This window comes from Zonotrichia leucophrys, chromosome 12 (assembly GCF_028769735.1).
Source record: "Zonotrichia leucophrys gambelii isolate GWCS_2022_RI chromosome 12, RI_Zleu_2.0, whole genome shotgun sequence".
NCBI classification, from domain to species: Eukaryota; Metazoa; Chordata; class Aves; order Passeriformes; family Passerellidae; genus Zonotrichia; species Zonotrichia leucophrys.
Window position 1 is genome coordinate 1136731 of NC_088182.1, and position 17608 is coordinate 1154338.

At 48.5% G+C, this 17608-nt stretch overlaps 1 protein-coding gene across 1 annotated transcript; it reads right to left on the reverse strand.

The window, feature by feature from the left end:
• Nucleotides 1-335: 335 nt before the first annotated feature.
• Nucleotides 336-17405, reverse strand: ARL8B (ADP ribosylation factor like GTPase 8B). Its single transcript, XM_064723823.1, has 7 exons — nt 17074-17405; nt 8528-8608; nt 7876-7949; nt 7363-7456; nt 6702-6769; nt 6401-6471; nt 336-5040 (listed from the first exon to the last, which is right to left on the reverse strand). Exons 1-7 carry the CDS (start codon nt 17194-17196, stop codon nt 4991-4993), a joined length of 561 nt encoding a protein of 186 aa, XP_064579893.1. The 5' UTR covers nt 17197-17405; the 3' UTR covers nt 336-4990.
• Nucleotides 17406-17608: the final 203 nt, after the last annotated feature.

The window sequence follows — 17608 nt, forward strand, 5'->3', positions numbered from 1 at the left end:
ACTTACTCTTGAGAAAATTTCAGCTTTAAATTTAACACACCACAATTTTTTCTTCCTCTACTGACAAATTTGCTCTGTTTGTTGAATAATATGGTTCAACCCAATGGGTCTGTTCAGAGAGAAACACAAATGAGACCAACCAATGCTTCCAGCACCAGAACATAATCAGGAATGGGAATTTCACAGCCTGGCCTTTCAAAGTTGCCCCCGCTGAGCACAAGGTTTACAGTCATTCTCCAGATGAAGTTATGTAGTTAAATTAGGTAATGAGGGTTCTTAGCTATTTCTAACAATAATATATCAGCTATCCTACTACAGATGAATATGCAAAAAAGTGGTTTTCAACAACACTTTATTGAAGCACTTCAAAATTATCACAATGATGCATGTTGCCTTTAACAGAATAAAACCTGTCATGTCATAATTAAAAGGCACTAATCCTGGCACAAAGGTCTACTTACCCACCTTCCACTGGGAGGGAAATAAAAACATCAAGTATTTCACTTCTCCTTTTACAGAGTATGTGCAAAGCCCCTGTGAGTGCCATTCTGAGTTTGCCATTGGAGTGGCACACAGAGAGAGCCCCTGTTTCACCAAGACATGGGGAGCAGCAGCAGCTGCAGCCCTGAGCAGCAGAGCCCTCTCTCAGGGTCATGCTCTGGTGAGACAAGTGCTGCACTCACCGTTTGGGAACTGAAGCCCTGAAGCTCAGGCACTCACACACATGATTTCTCACTGTCCATGTCACCTCAGAAACACAGCTAGATCTGTTCTGCAGCCCTTTTTGGGATCCACACTGTCAGGTCAGGGCAGGAGCAAGGCAGGGGAGCAGTGTGGGCATGCGGGGGGAGCACAGTTCCTGCACAAAGCAAACCAGGATGTGCCACTGCCAGCCACAAACGACAAGGGAAACCTCAGGGAGTTCAAAGCTTGATAATCCTGCTAAGCCATGCCTCAGGTTATTACAGATCCCTGCACAACACTCCTAGATTCAACAGACAGACTGTTTAAGGCATTTTCTTTGGCCTTTACTTCTACCAGAAAGTGAAGATTATGCAGTTTGATTTGTCAGCACCCAAAATCCTTCCAACCTGTTTCCATCAAGATGCAAAGGGAAAACATAAATCATTGAGGAACTGGATTATTGGTTCCACAGATGATGGAACAGCTGCACATTTGTGCATCTTTCCTGTTGCCAGGTGGTGGCAAAGAGCTGCTCTGTGCAGCTGCCCAGCCCTCAGCTGTCCCTGGCTGATGGGAGCTCCCCTGCTCTGTACCTGCATCTATGGAACCACCACCCACACTGCAGCTGGACAGGGACACTCCAAGGGAACTCTCCTGCAGAGCTGTGGGGGCAAGCACAACCCTTCCTCATGCACCTCTGCTGCTCCAGGAGCACCTGCACTGAACAGAGCCACCACCAAGGGCTGGGAGCTGAGTTAAACCCAGGACAGCACAGTGCCCACACCCCACAGAGGCAGGACTGCTGTCAGCTCCCAGCCATTCACCACCACACAGTGTCTGCCTTTTCACAAGAGCTGCTTTTCTGAACATGCCAACAGTCAAGACCTGCATCAGGGGAGTTTCAGGACTGTGAGACATAAGTACGGCTATATTGATGTCAAATGCAATAAACTAAAATGCATTCCCAAAAGCAACTTTAGTGAAGAGAATGGGAAATTGAATCAGCCTCTTTTTACTGTCCATGCTCCCTACAGAGCCTGAGACAAGTAATCCTGGTGAGATTACATTTCTAGAACACAGCTGCAGCAGCCAAGTTCAGCAAACACCATTAATGCCTGTGCTGGGCTCCACACCTTTATTAGGCCAGAAAAGATTTAACCTTGGACACAAAGTGCCAGATGAGTGTTGTTTTCAGTCCAAGGCTGAGAAGGTGTTGAGAAGGAAACAATTCCTCCTCTTTTCAAAGAAAAGGTACCTGGCAAGTTACTCAAGGCCAGAACCAGAACAATGCAGCCACTCTGAGGGCTCCTTGCTGCCCCAGCAGTAGCCAAGGGCAGCTGGCAGGGCAGTGCCACCACAGCTGTGAAACCCAGCTGGGCATTTGGGGAGTGTTGCAAATGGACCTTGTAGAGCACACACACCATGGGGGTTCCTGTGCCTCTCCCTGCTGTTTACACCTAGAAACAAAGTGGTACTGAGATAGCACACCAAGCAAAGAGCTGTGGGGCAGTCATAGCACAGCTGATTTACTGAATGACTGGTGCTGCTATCACACCAACCAGGCTGACAAGGCTTAGTGCACTAACACTGTGTTCACATTGGTGTCTAGAGACATTTTACTTTGACCATGACCTGCAGGGAGCTCCCAAAGACACATGCACAGCATCTTTAACAGGTCACTAGTCCTTTCCCCAGCTGAGTCACACATGAAGGATGCTCAAACACCTGCACTCAGGACTAAAAACTGACCTGGCACAGCCCAGTAAGTCTGAAAGCTTACATGGAGACAAGCCTGAAACAAGACATCCAATTTCTTACCATTAATTGGAAGATGCTGACAGACACTCCTATTAATTAATCAGGGTCCTAAGAGAAATTAATACAACAAAAACCTTTGGGAAGAACAGTCAGTGAAACTTCAGAATAAAATCACAGCAAAGATTTTGTTCAAGACCTCAGTCAACAAAAGCCTCACTTTCCACTGAGATAAGAATCCTTCTGCTTTAATTGGCAGTGAATGATCAGGCACTGCAAGATCTGACACTTATGAAAAACAAAGGTTTTACTCTAGGCTTGACACAAGAACCAAGCTTGCAGACACATGCATTTCTATCTCTCCTGAAAACTGAGCTCCAGAAGGCTGCCCCTGCTTCAGACCCTGCAGCTGACCAGTGCTTTTCACACCCACAAAAAAGCCCTGCAACCTGCTCAGACTGACTATCCGAGCTTGCTCAGGTAAGGGGAGCAAGCCCCAGGCCTCAGGGGTAGTTTTATGAGCATTTCACTGGAAGAGTTGAACCACAGAATATAAATCAGCTCAGGTATTTACCAATCCTTCTTCCCCCACTGGAATCTTTGGCAGAGGAGACAAACATCCCATTGTGTTTTTCCATGATTTCAGCCACACCAACTCAAGTCAGGCAGTTAAGTGTCAATACAACCCTCAAAACATAAGTTTATTGAATAAAGCTGAAGAGCAGTAAACCAACATATGCATCCACCTAAATAAAAAAAAAAAAATCACGTATTTACAAAGTTCAGTAATTGTATAAGTTGTTCACATGCAGAGAGTAATGCACAGGTTAACAATTGGTAGTGTTTGGATGCCATAAACGCTGAAAGCAGTGAAGTAGATAAACACCAAACACATCAAGTTTAGCTATAGGCCAGTTAACTAAACAGTGACCTGGTCCCCCACAAAGATTCACACATTCTAGTTTAGTTTCCTCATGATAGGCACAAGCAAGTTTGCTAAATAAAAGTAACTGTAGCAGTTCTGGAGAACTCGGGACTACAGTAGCAAGTTAATACACCCTCTCCTCTACAGCACCAGAGTATGGATTAATTGAAACCATGCTTCAGAGAACTGAAAGGGGACAGAAAGTTCAAATGTAACTTCAGACTGAAGGCAGGCAGCGTGTAGTGTGGGTGCAGCAGCGCCAGAGCTGGGACAGGACAGTAAGGCCATGGCAGGCTGCAGTAACACTGGCTCTCAGAACAGAGGGGACAGGGCTGCTCCCAGGGCTGCAAACCACGTCAGGTGAGGAGTCACACACAGTGTGAGGCAACACAAGCAGCTGCACATGGATCTGCACACACCAGGAGCCACACTGACACTGCTGAAGAACAAACCCGTCCCAACAAGGCTGTCCCTTTAAATATGCTGAAGTCACTGAGAAAGTAAAGCTACAGAAACGTTACAGTCTTGAGTTTATACACACTTCCCTAAGCTGCAGGAGCTAGTCAAGAGACAGGATCGATTCGTTGGCTCTCTTGTGCTTTGACACAGCAAAACATTTCATTGCATGTGACAGGCTTTGCACATGGTTACATCGAGAAAGCAGGCGGGTCTAGAGTTGTCACAATAGCCCAGGTATTCCATAGCACCAGGTGAAACTGTGCCCAGCCATTCCAGGAGCACGAGAGACACTGACAATTACACACAGATTGTGCTAAAGGTCAACGACTGCCTCGATACAAGAGCATCAGTAATTTGGGTGTCATGCAGCTGCTCAGAATGCATGTTCTGGTTTCAGAGAGAGACCACGAGAATCTGGAGATAGAAAAATGTATTTGAACACAGCCTGATGTTCCTAGCGATTTGTTTTCATGCTGGAATACTCCAATTTTTGAAAGTTTGACAGAACAGTCCATTCCCATCCCCCACATAAATGTTAAACAGAAGCAACAGAATGATTTTAAACAGATGACTTTCCTAATTCATCACGAGAGTTTTCTTTCTCAAGTGACAGGATCTCAGCTGTAGATTAGTGATGCTGATCTATGCCTTGTGCTCCCCTCTGCAAACAGTTTCCATTTCTCTGCTTACATACACACATCACATGCATCTGTGAGATCAATCAGTATCCCACAATTCACGCTTAAATGTTTTCTAACTACTGTATGTGGCATCTTACAGAATCTCAATGCTGTCAAGCATCAGCATCTTCAAGCCACTAAACACTAGAAATAAAACACTTGCTGAAAATCATATAAAAACCTGGCCCTGAAAAACCAGAACAGAGTGTACCATCGTAGTTAACATGGTAGAGATATTTCTTTAAAAAGCCCCCCCCACAACCCTCCCACCACAGATGGTTGTAAAATAAATATTTGTGCTGACTTTATCATGACAACTCTAGTTGTTTTGTGACAGAATAGGAATACAAGTCTTCAGCAGTGCACATGAGAAATGAACCGTGAAAAGGCAGATTCTTGATACAGGATTTTGGGGTAGTATCTCATTATGGAGGGAAGTGGACAATTGAGATTATGGCCAACTGGTACTGGAGATTCCAGGAAGACTTCAGCTTCTTCTAGATTTTGAATGCTGAATAAGCCACTGAAGCGTGATATCTACAGGAGAGAGAAGAGAAGTTCCACATTCAAGTGTCTGTATTGGTGTAAGTGAAAAGGCTTTGGTATTCCAGTGTCCCCAACACAGGACAGGAATATCCCAGCCCTTCTCTAGAGGATGGCCAGGGCAGATGAACACAATGATTTTCTGGATGTTTGCTGTCCATGCTTTGATCCTGTAACTGCTCAGCATCCTTTAGGTAACAATGACAGGCACTGCCCCACACATCCTGGTTCCTCAGGTCAGTCCATTCCTAGGAATAAGATATTCCTGCATGGGACACTTCACTGTGGCTCCAATAATTAGTTTTAGATCAGCACTGCTCTGTTCAGTGCCTGCAGCTCCTCCTGTGATGAGCACAGAGCTGGTTTAGCCCTGTGGTACCAGGCATCGTGCTCCTCCCTGCCTGAAGAGGCTCTGCTAAGGCCCTGCCTTTTGCCTGGTGTTAATCCTTGTGTGGATCTCCACAGAAAGGAGTCTCTGCTTCCATCCAGCATGTCTGAACATTTAACTGATGCTAAGGTGACAGGGGCTTCTTGGAAGCCATAACTGCTCCACAGACTATTCCATTTTCCTAGAAAGAAGCTTTTTCCCCTATAAAGCCATCTTGGTATCCTTTAGAACTTCTCCTGGGAGCATCACCCTGAAGTTTCCTCATCAGCAAACTCCTGTTACCCTGGCAATGCACCAGTGTTAATCCCATGGCAGCCATGGAAGGCACCAGGAAAAGGGTGGAAAGTGTTGTTAAATTCTGTTTTCACTCAGCTGAGGTGACTCAGTTTACTCACAAAGCTTATGGCAAATACCAGAGATTACCCGACATGGTTTCTGTTTGAATTCCTCAAGTTCTGAAGTAGATGATGTCTGTGCCAGGAAAGGGCATTGTTTGGCTGCAGGGGACTGGCAGATGCCACAACACAAACTGCTCTGATAACACAGCAAGGGAAGGTGATTATTTCAAGGGAAATAATCTTGGTGAATAAACTTGGGGGAAAACTTGCAGTGAGTTCTTGGCATCCTGACCAAGTGAGGCAGAGGTGAGAGCACCTGACAGAAGTATAAAATCATTCAGGCCAAGGCAATGGACTAGTCAGCTCTCTCCTGCAAACTGACTGAAGACAGGAGCAGATTTCACAGGGACTGGCATTTTTGGTAACTACAGCCCTTAAAACTTTAACCCGAGTCAGGCCTCCTCACTGCCATCAGGAGTTATACTGAATTTAACCCTGCACTCACACACTGGTCTTTGATTTGTTCCTGGTTTCCTGAAGACAGGAAGTTTGTTTAAGAACTTAAAATCCCCCCAGTCCACCCTCTGACAGCACTTCATAATTCTCAGTGGTTTGGGTTAATAGTTACCTATATTATCTTTCTCTTTGCAAGAAATTGAGTAGCAGCAGATTTCTCTGTCCTGAATAGCAGCAAGATTCCTAGGAAAGAGAGAACAGGTCAGCACACATTTCACTGACACAAGGGCTCTTACTGACAGCCTGAGCTGCTCCTCTTCCCCTTCCCCACACAACTTGTTCTGTACAATATTCAGTTACCTGCTCTTGCTGGGTTTTCCACTCATAAATGCAAGCTTCCTGATCTAATAACAACCCTATGTACATGATTTTATTGAGAAAGAGAAATGTTTCTTAGCAAGGGTTAGACTTACATCTTTTCAATTAGCTGTTTCTCATCCAAAGCATTAGGAAGGTCTCTCTTATTTCCAAGTACTAGAACCTGAAATCCAGAGAAGGAAATGGTTGTGGCTTTGCTTTAGAAAACCCCAAACAGACAAAAACCCCAATCAAAACCAGAAAACCAACAAACTTCAAGGGAGTCTCATGAGCAGTGTGGATCTATTAAATCTAATGGAACAAGATATTCAGTTAAACCAGATCTATAAAGAAGACTGACCTAGTCACAGGGAAAGAGGGGGTACAAATAAACTGTTCTGTGCAAAGAGCAAGCAAGAGAATATGTCAGCTGATAAATCTGAAAACATTTGCAGCACACTCATTGAGATTGCCCAAACTTACTCTACACTTCTGTACTACACTGTGGTTAACCTTTAGTCAACAGCACAAACTCATACTGTGGAATCCTCTAAACTTCTGCCTTAATTGTATTTATTATGTTTTGGGAGCACTGAGTGAAATAAGACCACTGAAGGTCAATAATTGGTTTGAGGCACTGGGGGCAGGCACTGTCCATGCCTATACTGACCAGTAAGGTTGGGCCTTATAATTCAGAGTTCAAGGCAGACTTCAGAGTTGCTCAAGTGTGCACATTCCTCAGAGACAATTAATGGTGTCTAAGGTGATGTTACTTACAGGGATTCCTTGTAGCTGGGGCTTATCTAGAAGATTGTGCAGCTCATTCCGAGAGGCTTCTATTTTGTCACGATCTGCAGCATCTACCATGTAGCTTTAAAGAGAATTTCAGGTTAGGTCAGCGACACTGAGCTCCTGCAGAAACATCACTTTTTTTTTTTTTTCCTTTACACTGCCAGGTTTGGGTACATTCAACAAGGCTTTCAACAAAGCTAGGATTTCTGAGCAAAGAATTTAGTTCTTTTAAAAAAATATTTTAAGACCAGAGCAGAAGGAAGATGCTTTGAGTTAGCACTGCCACCCAGTTCAGACAGGGAGGAGTTAGTCCTCCAGATCAGACACTGATAAAATAACCCATCTGAGCCCTGAACTGAAGGGTGAACAAGGTCAGTGTGGCTGCAGGGCAGGTTCAGAACCACAAGGAGAACTACAGAGTGAGGCATGCAGTGTTAGGGAGGCTCCCAGAGAAGGAAGGCCGTGTGAAGGAAGCAGAGCTGAAGGAAGGACACTTACACAATAGCATTAACTCCTCTGCAATATCGCTCCCACATGCTCCGGAATCGGGGCTGCCCTCCTATATCCCAAATCTTAAGGCAAGGGGAGAAAGACAATTTAGCCATGCACTGTGTTCAAACATGTCAGGCAAAGATAAGACAAGAAATCACTACAGCTTTTCCTTTCTCTTAAGCAGCTGCTTGACCCCTCCCATGCTGAAACAGGAATAATCCCCTGCACAGCTGCTCAGAGCTTAGGGCCAGCAGCAGGAGGTGCAAACTGGAGCACCTTGCACCAGATGTAACAGCATCCTGTGTATGAAGGCTACATACTGAGCTACACAAGAAAACACAATGTATTCACTTCAAAATCCTTCCCCTAAGCAAACTGATGAGCAGGAAAGCAGCATCTCTGGGCCTCAAACACTCAGATCTAAGCCAGACAGCATCATCACAACAGTGCTTTAGCTAGTCCATGAACCTGGGAATCACACACAGCTTCTCATTTCAGAAACTCCATAAATAAACATAAATGTCTTCTTAAGCTACTCGACAGATTTAGCTGAGCCTCTTCAGTGTTCTATATTTGCCTCAAGGCTGGAAGCAAAACAGAGCAAACATGTAAATTTCAAACTAGACCCTAAAGAAAACAGTCAACAATGGCAACATACCTTTATTGTAACATTACCCTTTGTAACCTTCCTCATGTTGAAGCCCACAGTAGGAATCATATCTTCACTGAATTGACCTGACTGGAAAAAAGAAAAACAGAGAAAGTTAAATTTAGTGCTTATCTGACACAAGTGGTTTACATAGTAAAATATCACAGGCTTTTTCTAACCATTCACCTTCCAACTGAAGGTTTTACGGCCAAGAAGTCGTGGATGTTAAATCCATGTGTACTGGAGCTTGTGTGAAGTCAGACAACTCATTTCTTACAAGCACTGAAATCGTTTTTCAAGCCTTGAGGCAGCCAGGGGAGCAAAGAAAGAGCTTTGCACAGCTCAGCAGATGGACAGCCAGGGCAAGGGAGGAAGGAGCCATTCACCTGCTGGAGCCAAGGCCTGCCTGTGGGGAGCTCCCAGTTACCTGCGAGCTAGAAATATCCAGAAGGGCTCCCTGTGATGCAAGCTGCTCTCTGGCCAGCCTTTGCAGCAATAAATCACTCCTGTGGAGGAAGCCTCCAACCCACAGGTATGGGTGACTCCCTGAGGAGTGTGAGAGGCTGCAAAGTGGAAGGACCTGCCGGGTCAGCTTCCTGCCAGGCCAGCGTCCAGCGTGTGCAGCAGTGGCAAACGCAGCTCCAGAGGGTCTGAGCCTGTTTCCAGCATCACTCCCAGCTGGACAGAGCTGCTGCAAGCAGCACTGCACTGGAGAGCTCCTCCAGCAGCAGATGTTCTACTGTCTGTAACACTTCCATCTGCAGCAGCCTGAGAGCCAAGTTCCCAACCAGCTCCTGCAGCCACAACAAGAGTTTTCAACACTACTACAGATTTCTCCCTTGGCTGTTTGGCAGAAGGTGAATCAGCCACAGTGGCCATTATGAAGCTCACTACATCCATTATGTGTAATAGAACCAGACAGTCAAGCACACTTGGAAAAATTAGGGTTGATCCCAAAGCATTCAGTTGTTTAATTAGGGTTTGGTATCACAGCAGCAAAGTCTGCATCTCTCCCCTGACACTGGCCAGAGAAGTTCCCTGGGGCTGAAAGGCTTTTGGGATCTCTGAAGCAGGCACACCACCCCAGTTAGGGCCTGACTGCCCACAGGCTGCAAGGAGCAACTCCAGGTGGCCATGAAGGGCAGCAGCTCCTGGCTTGTATCAGGAACAGTGTGGGCAGCAGGACCAGGGCTGCACGAGGAGCTTGGGTCAGACCCTGCAGCACTGATACAGAAGCCACTCTATCCTTCTAACGTGGCAGGGTGGGTGCCAATGGGAATGCCAGCCCAGGAAATGCCCATTCCTGCCCCAGATGCCAGGGCCTGAGCTGCCCACTGCAGCCAGAGTGACCAGCACAGCCCAGAGCCCATGGTCAGCTGTGCTGCCACGCCTGGGCCAGCTCAGCTCAGCTCCTCAAACCAACCTTGCCTCTGAAGGGTCACTTGCCAGTTGCTCAAGCACCACAGCATTCCTGCCTCCACATTCCTGCCTCCAGTCACACCCCACACCCACAGCTCCTATCCCAGCGTCTCCCAAGCACTCCCTGAGCCTCCATCTCTGCTGCTGAGCCTTACCCCAGATGCTGCCAACTATTCCCACTCAGATCCTTCCAGATCCTTCTCTCGAGAGCTGTTCTTATCAATAGGAACAACCATTCCAGGGACCTGCAGGACTCATCACCTTCCTGCTGCGTTTATTTCCAGCAGACACGTGGGAAGCTGAGGTGCCCTATGAGAACAAGGCCTAGCCACGGTGAGACTGCTCCCAGCAGCTTGAGGAGGATTTTGGTGCCTCTTCATCCTGGGCTGGGTGGTCTAGAGGAGACTCCCACCAGGATATCTGCCTTGTTGGCCTGATTCCTGCCCATAAACCACCTTATCATGATCCTCATCAAGCTCCAGGCTGCCCAAACACTCCCTGCCCATCCCTGTGAGGAGTTTACAGCCCTCCCTTGCAGCACTCCCTGTGCCAGTCATCCCACTAATTGCAGCACCCATTTCATGTTCTCCCACTGCTCTTTCAGGACACAGATTCCTGCAGATTGGAGCAGCACTTCATTTGCCACATCTTTAATGTAATGTTGAAATTACTGTGATCCACCACAGGGAAACTTTTACAGAATCTTCAGGAAAGCTGCTGCATCTGATTCCTTCCCAAGTGCTCACTACCCACGCTGCACATCCCCTAACTTGTTTTGACTTGCTTAAAACCTCAAACCCTTAAACCTGCAGTCACCCAGTTGAACTTCAGCTGTTCTCTGCTTTGCAGAAGGATGATCCAGAGCTGACAGGAACACATGGGTCAGCTCAGGTCTTCATTTGAAAGACCTTCCCCTGACATGAGTGTGGGTGTTCCTCTGCTCACTGGACCCAAAGGAAGCTATTGGAAGTCCCCTTCTCTTTTAAGACAGGTCAAAAATTGGTTAAAACGATTGTAAAGGACTTTAGCAGCAGACAGTGATCTCCTTTGATGGATTCTGCTACCACATTCAACTGCCTTGGCCCAGAAACTGTTCTCTACACTCAGAATTTAGAGGGCTTTTGTTTACTACCTCCTCAGAGGAAAAAAGTCAGGAATTCAGCTTCAACTTGGTGTATTCATATGCAAAAGCTACTCGAAGAGTAGCACAAAAGGAACATACTTTTACTAGCAGTCACTTGGTTTGAATCAGCCTTCCCTCCCAGAGCAGAGTACTCGGTGCTATCACTGTGTGCTCACAATAAGATGCTTTCTCCTGAAACAGCAGCTTTAAAACAAGTTTGATATGCACAGCAATATTGTCGATTCCCGATGGGAAAGCCTTTGGCTGCTGTCACACACAGCAGCGCTGCTCAAACACGCATCAAGGACAGCAGCCTTGTTTCCAGCACCGAGCCCACGGCAGCAGGGCTCCGGGAAGGGCAGGAGCTGTCCCAGCAGGGCTTCTGCTGCAAGCCTCAGCCCGAGGTCACACAGACACAGCACCAGCACAAACCCAAGGTCACCAAACAAAGTTAACTCCAAGCCTGTGGGAGATAAGGGACGGGGAGACTAAACAGAGCCCATTTCAGAGGCCACCAAGAGCCCCCAGGACCAATCCTTCAGCTCCTGGCTTGAGAGATGCTCCCTTCAAAGCTCCTGGAGAACCCAAACAAGAGATTTTAGTGCAGCATGAACCCACTTACCCAGATGAGTACTTATTATTCAGAGCAGCAGAACTGCACCCAGACTGAACTAAGGGACTTTATTCCATGGATCAGTTTGGGTTCAGCTCACCCAGTATCAGGGGCAGCACTAAATCACAGACTGCAGCATTTCTGAACAAGCCAGCTACAGGTACAGCTCATTTCCCAGAGGAAAACTGTGGACAAGTGACAACTTGTCATGTCCTGACATTCCAAAAGTGTATAAAGGATGCAAGTTTAGTCTCTTTTATAATTTAATTAATATTACAACAACCTTATTAAGCCTACCATTTCCAGTTGTCTTGAGTCAAACCATAAACCAAACAAAACACATTTGGGTTTCTTCATCTGCCTCTCCAAAACCATCAGCTACAGCCAGAAACTCAAATTCCAGGGAGTTATGGAACAGTAGAGTGGTTTCACTTGAGAGGAACCTCAAAGCCCATCCAGCTCCCCCCTGCCATGGGCAGGGGCACCTTGCACTACCCCAGACTGCTCCAAGCCCTGTCCAGCCTGGCCTTGGACAGCCCCCTAAGCAGCTTGATTCTGACTGCACAGCCTGCACAAGGACATTGAATCATCAGAGAAGGTCAGGGCAGCCTTTAGTTTGCATCTCATAAAGCTGACATGATTCACTACTGTTACAGGACCCATTTCTTCACAGGGACTCTGCTATCACACAGGAAAGATTGTTTTATCTTTAATCATAATACTTTTCATCCAGCTAGATGAGATCACAGACAAGCTTAACCAACTAGGAGACAACACCACTGGAGTATGGAATCCAGCCAGGACACTCCCAAGCCACCTGAACCAGAATATTACACTAAACTCTCCTGCTCATCCCTAAAAATTTCTTTCTTTTCGCACTAAGAAAAAATGCTGCATGTCTCCAAAATGTCTTCTTAAAAATTATTTAAAAAGCAGTGCAATTTTAGCATTATATCAAGCTACCCCTACACTAAGCCTCCTCTGCAACACTCATAGCCTCAACCAAGCAGTGCCTCATAAATGGACAAATCAACTTTCTACAGGCCAGCTTCCTTCTTTAGGAAATACCTCAGTGTTCCAGCCACTTGTGATCACGATCAGAAGCCTGAACTCCAGATTAGAAACTTAATCCCTGAAAGGCTTCCCAACATCACTTCCAGGAATGATTCCTGCAGAAACCAGAACAGTGGTACATGACAAGAAAAGGCATTTTTATTTCCCCAGCCCTGAGTTTAACTGAATATTTAAAAGGACATGGACAGTTTAATAAACACCTACCGTAAAGAAGGTGTATGTCTGTCCAGAAGGCAGTCATGTAAAGCTCAGGATATTTCATGTTTCTGATAGTCAAGAAAAATGTCCTTATCCAGATGTTACCACTCAAAGCTCTGCCATTGCTTACCAAGTGCTCTACAGGAACTCAGTACCAAGATGGAAAAAAGAGATTCTGATTTCAGTCACCTGTTTTAGGCCATCTAGGGTACAGGCAGCAGGACCTCAAAGAAAGGGTCTGAGTCACCTCCTAGGAGCTTTATTAGCTAATGAAGTGATGCAATGCATTTCAAGAGACTTCTGCCATTAAGAAACACTTCAAATTTTATCAGCCTTCTCCCTTAGCCACAGTACACACGGGATCTATGGCCTGCCTGGGTGGTTCAAAAGGCAGTAAAACAGCAGTGCAGCTCTTTAGAGCAATATTTTCCTGCACTTCTCTGGTGCGACTTCTTCAAGCCTAAGTTACTTCTAACAGCCATGAGAACAGAAGGAAGTTGCAGCTCCCAGCTGGCCAAACGAATCTTTCCTTGAGAGGCACTTCAGGAATTGCCTCTCTCTAGAAACCACAGTCTCATTCCAACACTTGCCAGATATTCCAAAGTTAAAAATCCAACCACACTAATTCAGGCTCTGACACAAATCCTAAAGAGGGACCTTATTTACCCTGTCACCACAAACAGGTTGAGTTTAACTCCTTAACCTGATAACCATATCAGAAAAGTCCAACTTCTTCCCACTCCTCCAGATCTCTGCTCACTGACTATCAGGCTAATGAGCTTCAGTGCCAAACACCTGGATCAAGGATCAACCTGCCAGGCGTCAGGAAATGCTTCTACAGAAACTCCAGTGCATGCCACTATTCCATGCAATAGGCTGTGGAGGCTGCAGGGCCCCATTGTCCCCCGGCTGCAGGGGTGCCCCACTGTTCCCCAGCTGCAGGGGTGCCCCGCTGTCCCCCAGCTGCAGGGGTGCCTGTTGTCCCCCAGCTGCAGGGGTGCCCGTTGTCCCCCAGCTGCAGGGGTGCCCCATTGTCCCCCAGGAGCACACCTGCAGGGCCGTGGGCAGGCTCAGCTTACCTGAGTCGTGTTTCAGTGGCCTCACACGGCCCCAGCAGCCCCCCGTGCTCCCCACAGCAGCATTCCCAGTTCCTGGGCTGAGGGAATGGCCACGAGCTGCAAACACCACCAGGTCCTGCAGAGGCTGTAAATAATGGGCATTTGCAGGGCTCGGCTCAGGAGCCGACAATCCCAGATGCGATCCCGGGATGACATGCAGTTTCTCTGAATAAGAGCCACAGGCCATCCACATTAGGGAAATTAGGACCAGGAAGAAATGATATCCTCCCTTGTGAGCAAGTTTACTCACACACATGGAAAACTTATGCTTAATATCTAATTAGAGACAGTGACTAATGCAGAGCCTTAGAAAAGCAGAAGCTGCATTAGCTGAATCCAGCTCTAACGAGATTTTTAAACCTCCTAATCAAACTGAACACAGGAGGGTTGGGGTTGGGAGGGACATTCAAGCCCATCCAGTGCCACTTCTGCCATGGCAGGGACACCTTCCACTGTCCCAGGCTGCCCCAAGCCCTGTCCAAGCTGCCCTTGGGATCCAGGGGCAGCCCCAGTGGCCCTGGGAAGCTGTGCCAGGGCCTGCCCACCCCCACAGGCAGGATTTATCCCTAATATCTAATCTAACCTCTCCATCTCGCAGTTCAAATCCATTATCTCTTGTCCTCTCTCCAGGCCCTTGTTTAGCCTGATTACAAATCAAGTGTTTGTTTACACTGAAGGAATAAACGTGATCAAAACCCACCACCAATCTAGAAAAGGATTATTCTAGACCTGGACTGTCTGCCTCTTGTGGCCTGTCCACTTCAGCAGCAGCCAGGCCCTGTACCAGCTTCCCTGTGTAACTGGTGAGTTTTCCCTCTGGTTCCATATGCCTGACTGGATGGGCAGAGATTACATTAGACATTTATTTTGGATTAAACTCGCTGTTGGCAGACTGGCAGCAGCCCTTTGTTAGGTAGCACACAACCTCCTGAGCCACAGCAAGCTCCTGGTGAGCACTCCAGCCTTCAGAGCTGTCCTACAGGACATCTTGCTGTGTCATTCCTTTCATTTCAGTTTTGAGGAATCCCAACAGCCTCATCCACCCAAACCATTAACTGGCCTGCAGAGAGCAGTTGTTCTTTTCCTGCACTCATCCCCAGATGCAGACTCTGAACTGAAGTCAGTCAAGGAAGCAAATAAGGAAACAGCTCTGCATGCCATGGACTGCACTGTTCTGAAAAGTGATTTTGCACTGGAAACTGAAGCTTATGCCATTATTTTGTTAAAACCAATAATACAGACCTGGGCAAACCCTTTCCCTCTGCTTTTCTGTGTAAAGGCTCACCAGATTTCCTAATTAAAAACTTCAGCAATGTGACCTGATGCTTCCAAACTAAACCAGCTAAGGAGGCTGTGTCAGCACGCTCAGCAGCTTCCTCCCTGCCCGGGGTTTTGCAAGGCTCCCTGAATGGCACTCACTCAGATAAATGCCTGGGTGTGATCCTAACATGTGGCTGAAACCGTGCAAGATCCAACCCCCGCAGAGGAGGCTGGAAACAGACTCCAGCTTTACTTGGGGAAACTTCTCCCACCGGAGACAACTTAGATGGACTCAACTGATGTGCAGCTACTACAGCTCTGACTGCTGCACATACCTGCAGTGAGTCTCACAGGTTACTCCCCAAACTCGTGCTGCTGCTACTATACAGAGGCAAAGCATTTTTGGTCAAGTGCCATCACCAGGAGGACTCCAGATGATTAATAGCCTGCCCAGAGCCCCCAGCTGCAGAAACACTCCCAGGAGTACCAGCTCAGCAGCCACAGACTGAGGCTGTACAACAGCCTCAGAGCTCCATTTCTACAAATCCAAGCCAAGATGTATTGATAAAGTGTGAAAGAAAAGGCTCCTGTCATTCCTGGGTTATTCCAGCAACTTTTAGCTGGCAACAAGCCAGAGAAGTTACCTTTCCTGAAGTAACCCATTTTCCATGGTCATCAGGAGCCCACTGAGTGCTCACACCTGAGCTACACGAGGGCTTGGTTATGGTTTGCCAGGATGTCAGTGAGCAAGGATGATGCACAACTGCAAGAGAATGAAAGTCCTTTCCCCAAACACTAACTCAGTCAACTGGCACTTAAATAAATAAGTATTCCATGGTGCTAAGGACACAGCCTCAAAAACCAAGAGACAAACTGAAGGTGTGCTCACTCTAAAGCTGGAGACATCAGCTTTCTCCTTCCATTTCTCCTTCCAGGTGCACTGCACTCAGGTCACCCACACTCCCTGAAAAACCAAAAGACACCCTGGCTGCCCATTTCAGGAGCTCCCAAAGTCCAGCCTGTCCCCTGGAATGTTTTCCATCCCATACATCAGCAGAGCAGGACACTGATGAAGCTGAACACGCCATTTAGGCAAAGCCACTCTTTATCTCGTTCAACAATGGAAAAGCTTCGTGTAGGAGTATTCCCACACCCTTCCTTTACCTGCTCCAGGCACATCACCAGATCAGCAGGCCCCAGTGCTGATGGGCTGCTGATGGGCTTGTGAGCTGTACTTCTTAGCTAAGTTGCACCTTAAGAGAAAGATTATTTGATATGGGTTCCAGCAATCGATAAGCAAATGTTTGAGAGGAGAACCGTGAGTAGGTGCTAACACTGAAGTGATTTAGGACTATCGAAAAGCAGTCAAAGGGAGGCGGCAGCTGAAGACACACAATGTTATCTCCACATCTGCTAACAGGGCCCCGCCACACCGACACCCTGACTGAAAGGCGCCTTCCGAGCCCGCTGTGGGGCCGACCCTGCTGGGGGATCGGTGGCTCCACGGGTTCCCAAAGGTTTACGGAGGCACGGCAGCCCCCGACGCTCGGCCATCCCCCCAGCGAGGGCTCACACGCTGCTCCCCGCGGCCCGGCCCGGCTCCATCCCCGCGGCCCGGCTGGGCTTGGCCCGGCCCCGCTCCATCCCCGCGGCCCGGCTCAGCCCGGCCCGGCCCGGCTCCATCCCCGCGGCCCGGCTCAGCCCGGCCCGGCCCGGCTCCATGCCGCCCGCCAGCCCCGGCCCCGCTCACCGCGATGACGTTGACGAAGGTGGTCTTGCCCGAGTACTGCAGCCCCACCAGGGTCAGCTCCATCTCCTCCTTCCAGAAGAGCGAGCGGAACCAGTCGAGCAGCCGGGACAGCAGCGCCAGCATCGTGGCGGCGGGCGGGCGGGCCGGGGGCGCTGCGGGCCGGGCCGGGGGCGCTGCGGGTCGGGCCGGGCGATGGCTCCGGCGGGCCGGGACGCTGCGGGCCGGGCTGTGCCGGGCTGTGCCGTGCCGAGCCGCGCTGGGCCGTGCCGGGCGCTGCTCTCGGCCGCTCCGGGACAGCCGCGCTCGTCCGGGCCCGGCTCCCCCCGCCGCCCTCACGTGACGCCGCGGTCACCCGGCCCCGCCGGCCCCGCCCCGGCCCGCAGCGCCCCCTGGCGGCCGGAGGGCCCGCGGCGGGACAGGGCGGGGCGGGGCCGCCATGGTGGGTGTGGTGAGGAGTGACACCTCTGAGCCGCCATGTTGGGTGTGGTGAGGAGTGACACACCTGAGCCGCCATGTTGGGTGTGGTGAGGAGGGT